General features: G+C 39.5%; 2 protein-coding genes across 2 annotated transcripts; one reads left to right on the top strand and one right to left on the bottom strand.

Moving 5' to 3' along the window:
• Positions 1 to 2,070: 2,070 nt before the first annotated feature.
• On the top strand, positions 2,071 to 16,444 carry atp8b4 (ATPase phospholipid transporting 8B4). The gene is made up of 26 exons (XM_034685553.1): positions 2,071 to 2,157; positions 2,274 to 2,387; positions 2,494 to 2,592; positions 2,673 to 2,734; positions 2,842 to 2,914; positions 3,174 to 3,244; positions 3,438 to 3,517; positions 4,980 to 5,138; positions 5,219 to 5,307; positions 5,418 to 5,614; positions 5,826 to 6,034; positions 7,336 to 7,379; positions 7,472 to 7,637; positions 7,724 to 7,912; positions 8,204 to 8,319; positions 8,983 to 9,147; positions 9,228 to 9,339; positions 9,424 to 9,529; positions 9,685 to 9,826; positions 10,195 to 10,378; positions 11,272 to 11,495; positions 11,623 to 11,706; positions 13,134 to 13,379; positions 13,457 to 13,595; positions 13,672 to 13,802; positions 14,811 to 16,444. The coding sequence occupies exons 1-26, from the start codon at positions 2,074 to 2,076 to the stop codon at positions 15,132 to 15,134; spliced, it is 3,609 nt and encodes a 1,202-aa protein (XP_034541444.1). The 5' UTR covers positions 2,071 to 2,073; the 3' UTR covers positions 15,135 to 16,444.
• On the bottom strand, positions 16,034 to 20,366 carry galk2 (galactokinase 2). The gene is made up of 10 exons (XM_034685554.1): positions 20,033 to 20,366; positions 19,859 to 19,947; positions 18,954 to 19,077; positions 18,745 to 18,838; positions 18,488 to 18,634; positions 18,244 to 18,342; positions 17,755 to 17,907; positions 17,439 to 17,649; positions 17,070 to 17,271; positions 16,034 to 16,914 (listed from the first exon to the last, which is right to left on the bottom strand). Exons 1-10 carry the CDS (start codon positions 20,080 to 20,082, stop codon positions 16,707 to 16,709), a joined length of 1,377 nt encoding a protein of 458 aa, XP_034541445.1. The 5' UTR covers positions 20,083 to 20,366; the 3' UTR covers positions 16,034 to 16,706.
• Positions 20,367 to 20,620: the final 254 nt, after the last annotated feature.

Below are 20,620 nucleotides of genomic sequence, written 5' to 3'. Positions count from 1 at the left end.
CAAGAAAGACAACGATTTCAGTAAAGAAATGAAACAGTCCACCGACACAACATTGATACAAATATGGCTCTAACAGAGCCAAACCAAAACAAATAAATTACCATTTTGCACAGCAGAACTATGAGCAATCAATAAGATACAAGCTGAATTGTGTCTCGAATAGATGCCTTATGTGTTATTCTTAAATCAAGCAACCTGAAGTTGTTACTCAATCTTGAAACAAGTTTTATTTTGATGAGACTTTAGATGAGACAACCGATGTAGCTTTTTTTAGCAGTCATTCACACAATCTAAGATTCCCAGACTAATTCAGAGAAAAAAGACATGTTCATGATCAATTTAAGATTCAACCATACATACAAAAATTAAAAACAAGTCAATAACTCTAAAAACAAGGTAATTCGTCTAACATGTCTCAATCTAAGAATTAAAATCTTGGCAAGTGCCGAATTATTTGCAGTGCAAGACATGCAGCGAATGGGCAAGGCGGCGAGTCAAACCAGTCACCACTGTGACAAGAACTACAGCCTCTGTGTATGGGGCACTCTATATCAACAGCACTTCCTACTTTTATCCTGGCTCCATGTTCAATATTTAGAGTACTTTGATGATCTAGTTTCAGTGTTTTTTGTGGGTTAATGCATTTCTTGTTGGCTGTTTACAAAGCGTGACCGAGGATACTAATGAACCTTAATGCATACAGTTCTCAAATCATTTGTAATAGTAAAGATAGAGTATGTTATTCGTTTCCCTTTAGTGGGTGCATAAGTCATATTATGCACCCTGGTGGATTCATGTGATTGATCCCTCATCTCAATCATATTTTCAGCTTTGATATAATAATAATAATAATAATAATAATAATAATAATAATAATAATAATAATAATAATATTTAAAAGGCGCCTTTCTTGGCACTCAAGGACACCGCACAACATATATGTATATGTTGTGACATCATGAGAGGTTTCTAGGGCGGTACGAGGTGGGAAAGTGTAAAATCAATCCGAAACAGTCTCAGTTCAGGTTCAACAAAAAGGAGGGGTTTATTCAACCACAGGTATAATCACACCAAACAAAAAGGTAACTCAGGTAATTGTTCAAACAAGGTCTCAAAGGTAACTTAAAGCATCCCGTAGGAGAAAAAAGTTCTTTTTAAAAATAATCAAAAAATTAGTCCATTCAACTTAAAGTCTCTGTTATGAAAAAAACAATGTTCCTTTTAGTCACTTTCCTATGCTCAGTTCTCAGTGTTCCTTCTCCTCTTCCAGCCGTGTGCTCCTCTCTCCCAGTCTGATTTCCAGCTCCTTTGTCCTGCCTCAATCAAGGCTCTTAAGCACCTGCAGCTGTCCAGGTAGTGGTGGCTGCTGGGAGTTGTAGTGTGCTTACTTGCGGCCATTTTGTCTGGGTGCTGATATCCATGGATCATATAGCACCCATCCACAACTTGTCCTCACAGTTTAGTCTGAGCTTGACTTTTCAACTACTTTAACAAAATAGTGACATGAAAAATCCTTAGGAGACTTCCAGCTAAATGGTTAAGTTGCACACCCATATAAGGGGCGGCCTGGGTTTGATTCCAGCCTGTGGCCCCCTTCCTGAATGTCATTACCCCACTCTTTCCTGGTTTCCTGCTCTATCCACTGTGCTCTGCACTAAATAAAGGTGTAAAAGCAAAATATATGACTTCCCTCTCAGGCAGCCATGTGGTGTGGTAATAGGGTGTCTGCCTTTCAGCTAAAAGGGTCTGGGTTCAAATCCCAAACATGGTCTTTCAACGCAAGATGGGAATGAAACACTTTCCTCACTCTGTAGGTTATGCTGTGCTTTTGAACAGTCATGTCAAAATGGTGAAATGATAAGACCTTCAAAAGCAAGCATTGTGGTGGGGTGGATAGGACTGCTTAGTTTCAGTCAGCTAGTTCTGGGTTCAAATCCAGTGCAGGAGAGTGCGAAGAAGGAGGAGGCAGGGAAAGTTCAAAAGAAGAAGGAACAGGAAAAGCAAAAATCAATAAAATATCTACACCCCTGAGAGTGTGCAGTTAGAATCTGTTGTATTATGTTTCTTTAATATATGAACTTGTCTCTTCTCTATGTAGAGAAGGAACGCCATGTGAAAGCAAATGCAAGGGACTACAATGAGAAGTTCCAATATGCTGTAAGTGCACCTGCAAATATCTTCACATCTATACCTTACCGAAAAGTGTTAACTTCTTTTACTCCACTATTTCTACATTTGAAACGTATGTTGTTGTTCTTTTTTTTCCCTTTAAGGACAACCATATCAAAACCTCAAAGTACAACATTCTCACCTTCCTGCCCATCAACCTGTTTGAGCAGTTCCAGAGGGTAGCCAACGCTTACTTCTTAGTGCTGCTGATACTGCAGGTGAAATAAATGCCTGCTTCTACATACAAATATGAATGAATGTAGTGTTATGGAGGTTGATCCTGTGAAACTGAGAGAGCTAACTTTCATTTTTTTTCTCACTCAGTTGATTCCAGAAATTTCCTCCCTGTCATGGTTCACAACCATTGTGCCTTTGGTGCTGGTGCTGGTCATCACAGCAGTAAAGGACGCCACAGATGACTATGTAAGTTCACTCTTTACTATTAAACTGAATGCTCCTTTTTCTAAAATGGTGAAACATTTGCCACTTTTTTGAAATTTCAGTTCCGCCATAAGAGTGATCAGCAAGTCAACAACCACCAGTCTCAGGTTCTGATCAGGGGAAGGTATTTATCACTGTCCTCTCATTTTGTATTATACTGCTGAAAAGTTAAATCCCATGCACACAGGATTTTCTGAAGGACTTTTATAACGTTAATTTTTGCTTTCCAAGACTGCAGAATGAGAAATGGATGAACATCCAGGTTGGGGATATCATCAAACTGGAGAACGATCAGTTTGTTGCTGTGAGTAAGATATTCAATTTTACAGCTGATTCATTTAGAGTCGCCCTTTCATTTTGTTAAAGCTTTGAGGAGAAGATGTTCGTTCTATCACTCATTTTTAAATGTTTTAGAGAAATAAGAGTCAGTAAAGGTTTAGCTTTCTTAAAGATTTCCTCACAGTGATTCAGAGGCTGGTGGTGCTCCTGCAGGTTCTGTTGTGCAAGGATTGATTTATTTCCTTTTCTCCCCCCTGAGTCTGTCATATTGGTTTTACACACAGGCAGACATCCTCCTTCTCTGTAGTAGTGAGCCGTATGGACTCTGCTATTTAGAGACTGCAGAGCTGGATGGGTAGGTGATGCATCAGAGTCATAAAATTAAAATAAAGAAACTGCAATTGAACATTATTTTTGTGTAATGCTGTTGGATTATGACATCTATAGTTAATATATAGGAAATTGATTCAAATTTAAGAACATATTGGCCTTTCTACATTTTTGCAACAATATAAAATAATCTTTATTTTTCTGGAATTTCCCCACAGGGAAACAAACCTGAAAGTTCGTCAGGCTCTGACTGTCACTTCAGAAATGAAGGATATTTCAAAACTAATGGACTTTGATGGTGAGATGACTCCTGACATAATCAATTTGTAGTCTGATATGAAGTACAGTTGACAATAAAACAGAAGATATGCCCTGGGGTATGCGTTTTACTGTAATGTTGGCAGATGACCCAGGATATAGAGATACAACATGAGCTTCAACCTCTCATCAAGAACACTAAGTCCAGAAGCATGGAGAGCCAGAGTCGTAATTATAACATAAACAGTCAAAATTACAAGAGAAAATGTCAAAATTATGAGAGGAAAAATATGTATGAGATAAAAAGTCATAATAGTGACATCAAAGTAATAATTATATGATAAAAAAATATATTATGACAAAAGTAATAACGTGAGACAAGTGAGACAATACTAGCTCATAATTATGTTTTGATCTAATAATTTTGGGTTTTTTTATGTCATGATTATTACTTTAAAATCACTTTAATTACTCGATATTTAAACATTTGGATTTTTCTTTTAGAGGCTAAGTCTCTACTTTAATTTTATGGAAAGTATCTTCCATGGTCCCTTCTAGCTCTGAAAATTAAAAAAGAAAAGAAAAAGAAGATGAAGATGACAGCCATAATGCAAACCGCCAAATAATTTTTGGTGGCTTGGTCCACTTCCACAGTCTCTTTTAACCCTCCTGTTATGTTGTGGGTCAAATGGACCCATTTTAAAGTCAAAAATAAAAATAAAAATGTTAAAAGTATTTTTTTGCTATGAAACTTCTTCTGCTTGGCTTAATTAGCGTGGACAACATATAAAATGAAAATGGTTAATTTCACACATTTGCATTCCCCCCTGCATGCTTATATTAAAAAGATACTGTTCTTCGTCAGTTTGACCCAGCAGTCAAAGTAGAGGCTAAAAGGAGTCAGTCAAGTGTCAAACACTAATTGTTTCTTTGCAACTGTGTGACATAATTCACCCCAATCACTTTCAAATGTACATAAAAAAAAGTTTTAACATGAATTTTCATAAAAAAACAAGTGAGCTATCCTCATTGATCTATGATCTGTGAGAATTAAAGGACACCAATGCATTAAATATTGATTTAAATGGCTAGTAATGCAGTTAATAATGCGATTAAAAAAATTGGGGGGATTTTTGGGGTTCTGACACTTTTTGAATCATTAATTATGCCCTGGGTCAAGTTGACCCTAGAACATTAATGCTGTCCCTAAGAAACGAACATAACAGGAGGGTTAAACACATTGCCAAAGCAAGTTATCAATGGCAGCATATAAGAAAAAAAGTATAGTTTTAATAATGCATTAAATATTTTGTAATAAAAATGCGATATTACATTTATGGAGGATATCCATTTAGCCACCAAAAGGCTTGTCGGGCATGTTGACTTGTGAAACTCCTTTGTGTTATTGTTTATATTTTGATGCCTACATTTCTTTTAATGCATTTCCTTCTGAAGCGTTGACTCTCGTCTGTACGAATACATCTGATTTTTCCCCCCCTCAGGAGAAGTAAATTGTGAACCACCGAACAACAAGCTGGATAAATTTACAGGAACTTTATCCTGGAGAAACAACAAATACTCTCTAGACAATGAAAAAATACTGCTGCGGGGTTGTGTGCTCAGAAACACGGAGTGGTGCTTTGGATTGGTCATCTTTGCTGGTAGGAGTTTTCATTTAGATGCTGTTTCATCCATCATCATAGACACTCTTTGTGAAGTTATATTCCTTCCCCTCTGACAGGACTGCAAACTAAACTGATGCAGAACTGTGGAGAGACTACATTTAAAAGAACAAGTATCGACAAGCTCATGAACACTTTGGTTCTGTGGGTAAGAGAGAGATGAAGAACATTTAAGTGATAGATGCTTTGATATAAAACATTACTGAGACTCTCGATTACACCTTTTTAATGATTATAAAGTGTTGATCTATGTTTCAGATCTTTGCCTTGCTCATTTGTATGGGACTCATTTTGGCTGTTGGAAACACCATCTGGGAGAGCTGGACCGGCAGAAACTTTCAGGTGTTTTTGCCATGGGATGAGATTCAGAGCAGTGTTGTTTTCTCTGGCTTCCTCACCTTTTGGTCCTACATCATCATCCTCAACACTGTGGTGCCCATCTCACTTTATATCAGGTAAAGACTACAACAGACATGTTGAGTTTCTTTCATGAATACCACTCACCTTTTCTGAGAATAACTTACTCTGTTGCCCTGCTAAGGTCAAAAATATACATATAAGCATTTTAGTTACCCAACAACTGTTCTATACTGTCACACATTACAAGGAACTCAAGAAACAATTCCCCATATTGCCTAGTGAAAATATGTTTAAACCTTCTCCCAGTGTGGAGGTTCTGCGGCTCGGTCACAGTTACTTCATAAACTGGGATCTGAAGATGTACTACAGGCAGGTGGACACGGCGGCCGAGGCTCGTACCACCACCCTGAGCGAGGAGCTGGGTCAGGTGGAGTTCATTTTCTCGGACAAGACTGGGACCCTCACCCAGAACATCATGGTGTTCAAAAAATGTTCCATTAATGGACACACATATGGTATGAAGATAGTTTTACCACTCTTTTAAAATTGCAGTGCTTATCTTAAAACTCCTGATAGAAACATATTGACAATTTTGGCACCCCCTGTGGACAAAGTGGTACCTCTTACTTCTTTGCTGATCATGACCTGTATGTGGAGAAAAAAGTGAAATTTTTTTTTTTACCTTGCTGTACATCATCTACCGCCTCGCAATGCTTACAGGCATTAAATATTAGCAAAAAAGCCTTTGTTTTGCCAAAGGTCTGGTTTGCTTTTGTGGGTTGTGAGGATGCATCACTGTGGATTTCAGTCTGTTTGATAACCATTTAAAAACTCCACACAGAAGCTTTAAGTAAGTGTTTTATTAAGACTGAATGTATTTGAATTGAGAGAGAATTAACACAGATACATGAAAATCTAGCAAGAAGATAAAACAGAAAATATTTAGTTTCATTAGTTACTAGAGGTACAAACTAATTACACCCGATGAGGAAGTTAAGATAACATAAGATATTAAATGATCAATGATTATAACTATAAGTTATATTGCACATGATAGTGAAAGTGTTCATGGTATCCATAGCATATATATTTCCAGAACCCCCTCCTTCCACCAAATCACCCCCGTCCTCCAGCAGCTCCACCCCCGGTCAAATTCAGAATCACCTTCAAAATCCTCCTGTATACATTTAAGGCCATCCACAACCTCCCCCCATGTATCTCTCCGATCTCCTCCACATTGCCACCCCATCTCGTTCCCTCAGGTCTTCCTCCTCCCTTCACCTCTCTGTGCCCCCTGCCCGTCTAAGCCCCATGTGGAGCAGAGCTTTCAGTCGCTCTGCTCCCCAACTCTGGAACTCACTCCCACCAGACATCTGTAACATTGACTCACTTCCCCTCTTCAAATCAGAACTCAAAACCCATCTGGTCCAAGCTGCATTCCCTGTTTAACTGCACCGCTTCATTTTAGCTTGGTGTTACTTTGCTTGTTGTTTTTATTTATTTTATCCTGTTGTTTTTATTGTGTGTTTAACCTCTCTGTAAAGTGTCCTTGAGTGCTTAGAAAGGCGCTTTAAATAAAATGTATTATTATTATTATTATTATTATTATTATTATAGGGTGGATTAGTAATATTGCACACAACTACTAGTATAACCCCCCGTATGATTTCACCAAGCAGCCACCTTCAGTGTTTGAAAATGATCCCAGTACAAAAAAATGGAGGCATCCATATTGATCTGTGATATAAAACTAATAAGTCTGTCACACAGAGAGAGAGACATATTTCTGATGCGTAACAAGATATTTTTCTCATAGGTGATATCTATAATGAATCCGACCAGAAGGTGGAAATTACAGAAGTAAGTAAGTCAAAATGAACATTAGATAAACTTAAACCCGCTACTAACACGTTTGATGACATAACTTTGTTGTTGGTGTGTGTTTCCTTCAGAAAACAGCCTGTGTGGACTTTTCCTTCAACCCTCTCAGTGACAGAAGATTTAAGTTTTACGATGGCAGCCTACTTGAAGCTGTTAAACTGGAGGTTCCTGCAGTGCACGAGTTCTTCAGACTGCTGGCTCTGTGTCACACTGTCATGTCAGAGGAGAAGATTGAAGGTAAACTGTTAATACAATCCATCTGCAATGGACGGATTTATGTATTACATGAAAACAGTTCTGACTGATGTTTCTGTTATGTGAAGGCAACCTGGTGTACCAGGCACAGTCTCCTGACGAGGGAGCGCTGGTCACTGCAGCACAAAACTTTGGCTTTGTCTTCAGGGCTCGAACCCCCGAGAGCGTCACGCTGTGTGAGATGGGACGAGTGGTCACCTACACGCTGCTGGCCATACTGGACTTCAACAACGTGCGCAAGAGAATGAGTGTCATTGGTTAGGTCTTCACTTATAACAGAAAAGCTCATGAGTAGCCAAAATGATTTCCTGTCTCTATTAACGTTGCAGAAAATTACTGCATGATCCAAAATTAACCTTGCATTTATTTGTCTCCTCTGCTTCACATTTATTTTATTCATGTGCCATTTTTAAATAAATCCAAATTTTCTAAGAATTGCATGAAGAAAAAAGTCTGTATGTTCATGCATAGGTTTGCATTCTATAATCCGTGTATTGTTATAAATATTGTTAGTATATGATTGTTTTTCTTGCTGTGTTTTTCTTCAGTCAGAACTCCAGAGGGCCAGATTAAACTCTACTGCAAAGGAGCTGACACTATTATCTTTGAGCATCTGGATCCATCCAGTGAGGACCTCATGTACACTACCTCAGAACATCTCAACGTGAGGTTTATTATATTCAATCATTTTTCTCAGTCACCACATTTAAAAAAAGGCACTATGCATATTTCTAACAGCCTCAAATGAATTAATAAACCAGACTAAAAATGTAATATCCCTTTATTTTGCATTCCACAGCTGTTATAGTGTTTGTTGTAACCCTTCTGTTATGTTGCAGGTCAAATTGACCCTTTTTAAGGTCCATTTTATGCAATATATGCCTTCCAAACCAGCTAAATGCAGCACAAAAATCTGGGCAGCGTGTGACAGAAGAGGTGTCGTGTTAATTTATCAACATCACTTCATAAAAAAAAAAAAAAAATTAAATAAAATTAAATAAACAAAAAACTATGTCATGTAAAACTATTGTATTTATATGTAGGGCTTTCCAATGTACATTAAAAAAGTTTTAACATTAATTTGAATGAAAAACGAGCGAGTTATCCTCATTGAACCATGATTCGTGTGGATTAAAGAACACTATTGCACTAAATGGTTAGTAATGGAGCTAAAAATTAGATTTAAAAAATGTGTATTGGGATTTTTTGGGGTTCTGACACTTTTGGATAAATGAATATGCACCGGGTCAAATTGACCCAGGAACATTATTGCTGTTCCAGAGAAACGAACATAACAGGAGGGTTAATTGGATCATTGTAATTGCAGGAATTTGCTGGAGAAGGTCTCCGAACATTAGCTCTGGCCTACAAAGATCTCGATGCAGATTATTTTGACATTTGGATGAAGAAACATCTGTTTGCCAGCACTGTGATGGAGAACCGTGACGAACAGCTGGCTGTGCTCTATGAGGAGATCGAGCAGGGCTTGAAGGTAACACTGCATCCTTTTTTGATTAAGAGCTCAAAGAGTTGAAAACACCAACAGCAGACTGAATGCTGTCCTTGTTTAAGCTTCTAGGAGCCACAGCCATCGAGGACAAACTTCAGGAAGGAGTCCCTGAAACTATCGCCCGTCTTAACCTTGCTGACATCAAGATCTGGGTCCTCACAGGAGACAAACTAGGTAGCAGACAACCAGAAGAAAAACAAAAATATGTGCTGACTTCTTACCTGTCTGTAAAAAGATGTTAATTGTGAAACATTTTAGAGACAGCGATGAACATTGGATACTCCTGCAACATGCTGCGAGACGACGTGAATGAAGTGTTTGTGATCTCTGGAAACACACCACTGGAGGTGCAGCAGCAGCTCAGGTGATACACTGCACATTTCCATTTCACAACAGGTGTATCTTCTTAAAGCAACAGAAAAATGATGCTTAGATTATTGTGACTTTACTGCCATTCAGTACAGGTAACCTTCTCAAACATACTTTTAATGTTTGTTCACTGCTTCCCTCTATCTCCAGGAGTGCTCTTGAGCACATTCTCGGCCTGAGTCGAGTTTGTGGTGCAGACGATGTTGCAAAGACAGATATGTCTGCAGATGATGATGTGTTTGAAGAAGCCATTATTGCAGAGTATGCTTTGGTCATCAATGGGCACAGTTTGGTGAGACATTCAAAGCATTTTCCCGATAATTCAATCCTCTGTTGTGCTTGTTTTGTGCCTACAGGATTGACTTTGTTAAGTGTTGGTTGTGTTGCTTTTTGCTGAGTACAACATCCCTGTACCTGCTGCTGACTGTGCTGACTTTATAATGAGTAGAGCTGCTTAAGGTCCTGAGATTTACTACATGTTTTCATTAGGATCCATTTCCTCCCAGATGATTTGGAGCCTCTCTGGGGACACAAAGCACAACAGCTCAGGTGGAGATGCTACATTGAGCCGTCGCTTGGTGTCGCCTCTGCAGGGGGTTGACGTTTTAGTCTAGTAATGACTGGTTTTAAGTGGTTGTGGTGTTTATGTTCTCCCTGCAGGCTTACGCTCTGGAGCCGCAGCTGGAGCACGTTTTATTGGAGCTGGCCTGTTTGTGTAAAACAGTGATCTGCTGCCGGGTCACTCCTCTGCAGAAAGCTCAGGTGGTGGAGCTGGTGAAGAGGCACAAGAGGGCGGTCACTCTGGCCATTGGAGATGGAGCCAATGATGTCAGCATGATTAAGAGTAAGTACGCTAAAGAAAAAGGAGTGCTTTTGTCTTCTGAGGTGGATACTGTCTGTTATATTTTTCTGGAGGCCTTGACAGCTTTAGGTGTGCTCTTCCGATGCTGACTCTGGCCTTTCTGGGCAAGCTACAAGACATTTAAATGCTTGAGCCCATTCTGCATTTTTTAAGACAAATTAGATGTATGTAAATGTAAATGAATAAAACATGAAACAGGCTGCACGGTGGTGCAGTGGGTAGCGTTGTTGCCTCACAGGTAGAAGGTTCCTGGTTTGACTCCCCGGCCAGGCAGGTGCCTTTCTGTGTGGAGTTTGCATGTTCTCTCCGTGCATGCGTGGGTTTTCTCCGGGTACTCCGGCTTCCTCCCACAGTCCAAAAACATGCTTACCAGGTTGATTGGTCACTCTAAATTGCCCGTAGGTGAGTGTGTGCGTGAATGGTTGTCTATCTCTCTGTGTTAGCCCTGTGATAGGTTGGCAACCTGTACCAAGCCTTCCGCCCAAAGCCAGCTGGGAAAGGCTCCAGCCCCCCGTGACCCCTAACGGGATAAGAGGTCAAGATAGTGGATGGATGGATGGATAAAACATGAAACAACTTTAATATATTACCTCCTCTGTGCACATGATTCTCCCTAATTCATGTTGATAGCTCCACAACTGTAGTTTAAGAATGAAGACAACTCCAATGATCCCTCAAACTACATCTATTATTTTTGTTTACTTAAAGAGACACCTAGTGGCAGAAATAACACATTGTAGCTTTAACTAAAACCAACAGTATTAAACTTCAATACATCTATGTTAAATTAGCATTTGGATCACATTTAATAGTTTTACACATAGTTCATATATTAGCCACAATAGGCCATGATGCACTCTGTGTCTCTTCCTCAGCTGCTCACATTGGCGTTGGTATCAGCGGTCAGGAGGGGATGCAGGCTGTCTTGGCTTCAGATTACTCCTTCGCTCAGTTTCGGTACCTGCAGAGGCTCCTGTTGGTGCACGGACGCTGGTCCTACTTCCGCATGTGTAACTTCCTTTGCTACTTCTTCTACAAAAACTTTGCCTTCACGCTGGTTCACTTCTGGTATGGATTCTTCTGTGGTTTCTCTGCTCAGGTAAGTAAGCCAGTTACTTTTGTTCATTAATTTTTTTAATGAAATAGGATTGTTATCATTTTTTTCACCTGTCACTATATTTGAAAGCATTCATTCATTTATAAACACAGCTGTTCTTTTTCCACAGACTGTGTATGACCAGTGGTTTATTACGCTCTTCAACATAGTCTACACTTCTCTTCCAGTCCTGGCGATGGGATTATTTGACCAGGTACCATTGTTTACTGTATGACAATGATACATCAGTGATTTATATTATTAAGGCAGCTTCAAATTAACTAATTCTTAATCAGACAAAGTCCATTTATTTTCCGGCAGTCTCCCATTTCCAATTCTGTCCATTTTGTTTTTCTTTTCAAGATTCCAAACAGCCACAGTCATGATAGTCATGATAAATAAACAAACGTCTAACCTTATAGTAGGTACTACACCAATATAACGTATGTGTGACTAACAAACCCTTAGAAGCAGAGACAGTCCATGTAAACTATATTTGATGCATTATCTCAAGATCACAAGTTAACGTTCCAGCTGGTTTTCTGGCCCCCCTTACACCAAACATCCAGTCATCAGTCAGGAATCTTGGAATAGTATTTGATGACAGGCTGAAATTTGATCTACATGTAAGCTCAGTTGTTAAAAATAGTTTTTATCATCTGAGGATTTTATCAAAAGTAAAGGGGTACTTGCCACAGAGAGATCTTGAGACGGTAATCCATGCTTTTATTAACAGTCGACTGGATTACTGTAACTCACAGTATTTTGGCCTGGACCACTCACTCTCGCACCGCCTGCAGCTGGTACAAAATGCTGCTGCCCGTCTCCTCAGTGGCAAATGTAAGCGTGAGCACATATCCCCTGTCCTAGCTTTGCTGCACTGGCTCCCGGTTGCTTTAAGAATAGATTTTAAAATTGTATTGTTTGTTTTTAAAGCTCTAAATGGCCTAGCCCCCCAGTACCTGACCGAGCCTCTCCAGTATCATGTCCCTGCCAGGACATTGAGATCATCTGGTCAGTTGTTATTGGTCACTACCAAAACGAGGCTTTAAACCAGAGGTGACCGAGCCTTTGTAGCGGCTGCCCCTCGGCTCTTGAACAACCTGCCCCAACATATCCGCTCTGCTGGATCAATTGAAGTTTTTAAATCCTCTCTTAAGACCCTACTTTTCTCCCTGGCTTTTCATCAAGGTTGAGTGGACATCTGGCATAATCTTATTTAAGTTTTAATTTATCTTATTCTATCTTATTTTACTTTATATTTGCAGTGTTTATGTATTTTAGTATTGTATTTTGGTATTGTATTGTATGTTATGTTTGTCATTTGTGCTGCTTTTGATCTGCACAGCACTTTGGTCAACCCTGGTTGTTTTAAACGTGCTCTATAAATAAAGTTTGAGTTGAGTTGAACATTTTAGATTTTGAATCACAAAGATTTTTGCAATCTTGAGATAGCAGCATCAAAAAATAGTAATTGCAAGCTAACTAACCTGTTAAACCCATATCACTTTATGGTGAATTGTTGTTCCATCTTATTGAATTTAACATCTGCCTCACAACTACCATGAAGTCCTTAAATCCATAACCCTTTCCTTTCCATTAAAACATTTAAAACACTCATGCCATCTGTGTTTCCTACAGGACGTTGATGACAAGAACAGCCTTCGTTACCCGAGCCTGTACAAACTCGGCCAGCAGAACCTCCTCTTCAACAAACGGCAGTTCTTCCTGTGTACGCTGCAGGGACTGGGAATATCCTCTCTGCTCTTCTTTATTCCATATGGAGCTTTCTCTGTCATGGTCAAAGAGGATGGCTCTCTCTTTACCGACCAACAAACCTTTGCTGTCACCATAGCAACATCCTTGGTCATTGTCGTAAGTGTTCAGGTAGGAGAGACATTAAAATAGCTTTGTTGATTTGAAATGTCACATCTGTACTTTTTGATACCTGTTTCTGTTCTTAGATTGGACTGGACAAACACTACTGGACAGCTGTCAATCACTTCTTCATATGGGGCAGCTTGATAATGTACTTTGCCTTATTGTTTGCAATGCAAAGTGACGGCATGTTTGGTATTTTTCAGAGTCAGTTTTCATTTGTAGGTAAGTTTTGCTCCATTTGATTTACACAGAAACAACAGATTTGTAGAAATGGATCAAATTCCTTTTTTTGTTCCAGGCACAGCTCGTAACTGTCTGTCAGAGGTGAGTGTGTGGTTGGTCATTGTGCTCACCTCTGTGGTGTGTGTCATGCCCGGCTTAGCGGTCAGCTTCCTGAGAGTAAACCTCTTCCCAACTGTGACGGATAAGGTACATGAACTCAATTAATAAACACTGTGATTAAAAACTGTAACCATTAACTTTGAACATTCCTTCCAAGGCTGTATTTGAGAAATGTAGAAAGGAGGATATCGGCACATGTTAATTATCACTGTTATGGGCCAAGATTTCAGCATGCAAGCCTTCATCAGAGCAAGTCAGAGCCAGTTTGAGTGGTAAACTTTCCACTATGTATTTCAGAAGAGGAAACAAAACCAAATAGATAAATAAAACAAAACTACTTGTGATTTATTTAATACTTCTTTAGACATTTGTTCATTATGTTTTAGGAGAAAATATAGATATTTTTTCTTTGTTTAGTAAATAATGGTACCAACATTTTAGATAAGAATTAGACCAACTCGGGCACAGGTGGCCTTGCGGTCTAAGCATGCCCCATATTCAAATAGGCTATAGTCCTGGTCTGTCCTATCGATAAAGGCGAGAATGCCCAAAAAATATTTTTAAAAATAATAAGAATTGGACCAACCAATGAGAAACACAATAACAGTTCAAAAGACTGTAAAAACACACTGTTAAGGTTTAGCTATTCTGATACTTTCTTCAATTTTCAAAAAGGAAGGAAAAAAGTCCCTCAAACCTTGTAATATGTATATATTTTAAATGTATACATTTTAAGACTCTAAACCATCAAGTTATCTAAAAGTATACTAAAAAATGGGAAATAATGACTAAGGTCCTTGTGGCACATCTTTCATTTTCTGTTGCTCAACATCAAACATCACATAACCCCAAAATTGATGTTCTTTTACACTTTGAAAAGGTTATGTCAGTCCGTTTTAATTGAAGTGGTAACTCCACTGTAACCCACTACTGTATTTTAGCACTACTTGCCCATTAATATGCCAGTATTAGCAATTAACTACAGCAATATCCAATAACATATCAGTCACAGGGGGCATTTTAGGCAGAACAAGTAACTTTACTTTTGGAGAATTGGCACTTAATTCCTCTTCTCCTTCTGTTGTCTTTCTACAGGTTCGACACCTACAACAGTCCAGAAAGAAGGATGGACCTCAGACGCAGAACCTGAAGCGAGTACGCAGGACGAGCTCCCGACGCTCTGCATATGCCTTCTCCCACCAGCAGGGCTACGGGGAGCTGATCACCTCAGGGAAAAACATGAGAGCGGGATCTGTGTCCTCTGCTTGCTCTCCTGGAAGGACTCCCCTCTGCTCCACCTGGATAGAAAGCGTGTTGAAGAGAAAAAACGAAGTCTCCTGCGTCTCTGATGAAAACCTGGGAGCACCAGAAAGCACAGAAGGAGCAACACAGACTGAAAAGCAACAGCACTCAGACTGAGCTTGACCTTTGACCTACAGGTACTGAACAAACTGTAGGACACCATATGCATGGGTCTCACAGGCAAAGCACAAGGTTTGAGTATGATAATACTCAAATCCTACAACACAGGAATACCTCATAATTTAAACAGTGCTGTTCATGTGGACTCTGTTGGATGTTAAAGGCCAATCAAAACATTATCCAGACATACATTTACCCCAAAATGCCAGTCATTTCAAAACAATTCTTAAAGAAGATAGTTGACTTTTTATCATCTAAGACGTTTTTTTAATGTGGAAACTCAGCTTGATTTGAGGAGACATATGTTAAAACGAGATATTGCATGAGTTGCAAAAGTTTAAAAAAGTATTTATGTTAAATTTTTCAGCCTCAACTGATTCAGTTTGAACTGAATCTGAAGAAAATTACAGCATTTCACAACCTCAAGAGGAACCTTTAGACAGCACAAACAGACTACTGTCTCAACAAAAATGAGCACAAAAAAAGGTTGCTTTGAATGCCAGTACAAGAGTTCATTAAGTTGTTAAGGCTATTTTTCTATAAAGCCTATGCACCAAAATTCCCAACCTCCCATCAAAGAACTAAAATGTTTCCTTATAAAAAAAAAATGTAATAAAAATGACAAATGAAAAGCACAACTTACTTATTCACTGGAATGCAATTTATATATAATAAAAATTATAGATAATTTTTTCAGCTTCAGTTAAATAAAAAAAAGAAACGGGTGAAACTGGCATGCATGTCTATTTTCTTATCCTGCATGAAAATCCTCCCAAAGTAAATACTGGCATTTAAATACTGACATTATACAGCAACTGAAAATTTGAATAGTTTTCATCCATCTCCAAACATGACGCTCACATACTCATGTGACCAAAAAGTGTTTTACAAACAAGAATTATTTGATCTTTTTAATCCATCAATCTTTTAGAAGACGTGATTCATTGATCAAGAAGAGTTTCGGGAGTGATGAGAAAAAGGACCCTGAGGAGATTTTAAAAGCAGAGTGCTTCAGTTACATTCAGTACAGTACAGTAACTCGTGCCTTACACCACTGAACCTCCACCATCACTGCTCTCTAATGACCTTAAAACCCTGCCGGGAGAGCTTGAGCTCAGCAGGGGATCTTATAGTCAGGACGCCCCACACTGGTTTCCCCACTGATCCCACAACAAAACAGAACACAACAGCACATTTAATTCTTGTTTTGTGTGCTCATTTTGTAAATATTTTGTTCACATGTAACATGTTAAAAAGGATAGATAGATGGTCTACAGCTGCAGAAATTAAACTTGGATTTATTGTAACTGTTGTGTTTTGTTTGTCTGAGATGAACAGTGACAAAGCGACTTGGAAATACAAAATCAATGAATACAAAAGTCCTTCATCAGCCCTATCATGATTTAAAAAAACACAGAAAGTATTCCCTTTGTAAGAAATTGTGATCACTATTAATCATTTTTGGCCCCTATGCTCAGGTATAATATGTAAACAGAACCACTTTGCCTTTACGTGTTCACATGTTATGTGCAACCTGTCATTTATTCAGTGAAAGACGCAATCATGTTTTCATTCCTCGAGGTAAATGGCAGCTCCTCCTCCTGGCTTTGACAGGAACAGACTCTGTTTCTCCAAGGTTGCTCTGCGTGGATCAGGAAGGTAGAAGGCCTCCCTCACTTCCTGTAAGAAAGACTCCACCTTCTCACAGGGAACCATGGAGACAGCACAGCCACCCCATCCTGCTCCTGTCAGCCGTGAGCCCACAGCCCCCGACTTCCTGTAACCAAGGGAAACAGGATGAAAAAAGTTTGATGCAACAACAGCCTTAATCATGTTAGATGCTATATGTTAGTATTCAATGAATAAAGTCAATGTGGACCTGAGTCTGGATCTGTCAGAGCAGTGAGAGAGGAGAGACGTTTTTGTACTTACAGACAGATGTCCACCAGTTGATCCAGTTCAGGGCAACTGCACTCGTACAGGTCTCTGCAGCTTGCATGGCTCTGGTTCATGAGGTCTCCCAGCAGCTGTATGGCTTCAGCAGGTTCAGAGTCGCACACACTCTTAAACCGCAGAACCCGTGCAGCTTCACTGTACACATGCTTGGCTCTCTGGTGCAGTTTAAAATGTGTCACTGAGAGAAAAAAAAGCATCCAGTCGATTTGCTTTTTGGACATAATTAATTTCTGATCGTTATAAAGTGAGGTTAAGGTTCAAGGTTCAAGGTTCACTTTATTGTCATTCAGTCACATTTAAAAACATGAAGGAACAAAACACATTATTCAGGTCCATGTTCCTTACCATGTTGGGTGTTTGCGCTCAGCAGCTCAGTGGAAAACTGATCAGAAGTGATGCCCAGCACCTTGCAGATCTCATCCCGGCTGTACGGCTCAGGGTGTAACACCTCGTCCACCAGGGTTAGCATCTCCTCCAGGGAGGCCTTCAGCTCCGTCTGAACCTGAGCCAGCTTCAGTAACCCGCTTGAGTCCAGACTTCTTGCCTTGGCCAACATCTGAGTTCATATCAACAAAGACATTTTTAGATGGAGAATGGACTCATATGTTCAGTTCCATTAATCAGGAATCAGGCTGAGAACCCCTGGATAGTATCTCGATACCTTCGTGGCGATCCTGCACTCCACAACACGGATGTTGAAGTGAGAAGAAGCAGCTTTGTTCATCTCCACGCAGCAGTTAGAGATCACAAACACAGCTCCATCCGGGAGTTTGACATCAGTGGCTCTCAGAGGCTGAAACTCTATCAGCTTTGCCTGGCAGAAGGTTGAAGAAATAATACAACTTATCAAATTTAATTTCCAACAAGATCAAACTACATCTAAAAAACATTCATTTAGTCATCAGTTCAATAGAAATGACTTAATACATATTGATGGCCAAGGTATCAACCTGTGAACAAAATCCTAAGCCACGTTGCAAGCTGTTATTATAATTTGCTGGATCATCAAAAGGTCAGTGTCAAATAAACATATCTTTATTTCTACTTAATTCTGACATTTACTTTGTAAATAAATAGTCTGGCAGAAAACATGAGCCTAATCAACTTGTACAACCTGTTTTACTTCACATCCTTTAAGAAAGCTACCTACAGTTCCTTTCTCTGCCAGGAATGAGATGGATTGGTCCATGCCGCCTCCCTCTGTGCCAATGTAGCGCTCACATTTGGCACATAGCTCTGCCAACGCCACCTGGAGGATCAATGAAAGAAGGACTAAGAAAACACAACAAATACCCTCTCATATTGAGCTCAACATGTATGTAACATGTAAATATTTTTGATTATGTTTTGTGACGAAATGCATCATTTGCGAAAAATAAATGAATAAAAATTACCTTTGAGAGGGACTTCTGATTGGCCTCCATTGTCACCAGCCCGGCACAACAAACTAAGGCACTTGAACTGGACAGGCCTGAGCTCGGAGGAATAGTTCCATCTACAACACATGACATCCCGGCTAAATGAGCCAGCTCAAACTTCTCCTATAAGAAAACAAAGCAGGAGGGTTAACATTGTCTGGGGATAACATTTAAGTACTACATGCAAAATTCTCATTTTTCATGTATGTACCAGAACAAACACCAGATCTTACCTGGATGCCTTTGACTCCACAGAGAAAATAATAATGCCACTTTGGATTCTCTCTGTCTATAGCTATGTCCCCTGAACATGAGACGGTGAAATCCCTACACCATAAAAAATGCCAAATTTAAAAAACACAGTGCGAGATTTATGCCCCTAACTGAATTATACAAGCACTATTTAAACACATAACAATAACTACCGGTGTCCAGGTCTTACTTGTATAGAGGATTTGTGTTGGCCAGTGTGATGGTGCCTGAATGGTTCACAGATACAGCTGCGAGGATACTCTGTTCGATTGCCATTGGAAGAACAGAATAGCCACAGTAGTCAATATGCTCTCCTGTTGAATATGAGAGAGAGAAGATATTTGAGAAAAAACCTACTGAAGACGAGACCTCATTTTTTGTTGACATGATATTAAGTTCCTTAAAGCTGCTGTTGTTAGTCACAGAGTAAACATCTGTTCAGAGAGAGGGACTTCGAATGTCAACACTATCCCTCCAAACCAGATTTCCTCTTAGCCCCCCAACACAGGTTGGCGTGTGCAGGTGAGGTGATTCTTCTTGAGCCTGGTGGGACAGCTCAGGGTATTGTAACCCTTTCTGTCCGTGTTTATATGTTGTGGCAGGAGGAGGAGGGAGGCAGATGACTCAAGAGGTGACAGGATACTGTGTGCAGTCATGATAGTGCCAGACTCATAATCAATCGGAGGACTAGGGGCCGCCCCTTAACCAATCAAGACAGAGGATTGGAGATTAGCTGTGGTTGGTCCATCATAACAGGAACGAGGGGAATAATGACATTACTCGATACAAAGGCATTGGAAAACGCAGAGATTTCGCAATAGTCTCAAATTACTCCACTTACCAATGATTACTGATGGGTATTATTATTATTTCTCCAAACCCAGCAGAAAAAAAGTAATGTTTTTTACACCATTCCTACCAACAGCAGCTTTAAGGCACATATATGCAGGTCAAAGAAAATCTATACAGTCTGTTGGAGCATCATTTTCTGGGGATCCATTTTTTTTCTCTTAAGCAATAAGCAGCGTCAGCAAAACGTGCCATAAATGTCAGTCCAGGGAATAACTCAACAAAATCCAGGTTAAAATAAATTACCTATTAGATTTACCCGTCCAGGTGCACATGCATAGAAGAGAGGAGAGTCTCCATACTTTGTTTCAAAAGCATTTTTTAAGTTTTGTAGTCTGTAAAGAAATGAAAATCAATAAATGTATCAGACAGATTATGCTAAAAATATGCTGACAATAACCTTGCTTTACTACTTCTCACCTTTCACTGGCAGTAATTCCGATCCTTACTTTCGGTGGGTTAGTGGCCATTTCTTCCTTTGCTGAACAGCTTTAAAAATAGCTATAAAACAGCAATGAATAAAGTTCTTGTTGTCGGACTGCAGAGCTCAACGTGTTTTATATCCTATCAGCTGACTGTCACAAGAGGATCCCGGATGCCAAAACAGCTGAGCCGAGGTCAGTTCTTCAACATGAGAACAGCTGAGCTAAGAGAAGGTAAATATGTTTCTGAAACAGATGAACTGACTCTGAAACAGTTCAGTTTGCAGCTCCAAAAAAATAAGGAAGTGTCTGCAGGACAGGAGGCGTGGCTCGGCGGTAAAACGTACAAGGAAGGAGTAGTGCGCGATGACGTCGCAGAACTCCCTTTCAGTAGATTATATTATTATCATTCAGTAATAACCATAGACTGGATAAAAGGTAATAACCCGGTAAATCATCGAAATCACACATTCTGGCACCATGATGAAATAATTAAATCGAGATAGCAAAATTCACAGTTTTAAGAGGATCTAATTTTATCCCATCTTTACAAATGGGGTATTTTACAAGGCACTATTTATCTCTT

Source organism: Notolabrus celidotus, chromosome 6 (genome assembly GCF_009762535.1).
Source record: "Notolabrus celidotus isolate fNotCel1 chromosome 6, fNotCel1.pri, whole genome shotgun sequence".
NCBI classification, from domain to species: domain Eukaryota; kingdom Metazoa; phylum Chordata; class Actinopteri; order Labriformes; family Labridae; genus Notolabrus; species Notolabrus celidotus.
Note: the sequence above shows the minus strand (reverse complement) of the source record. Positions and strands in the feature narration are given on the sequence as shown.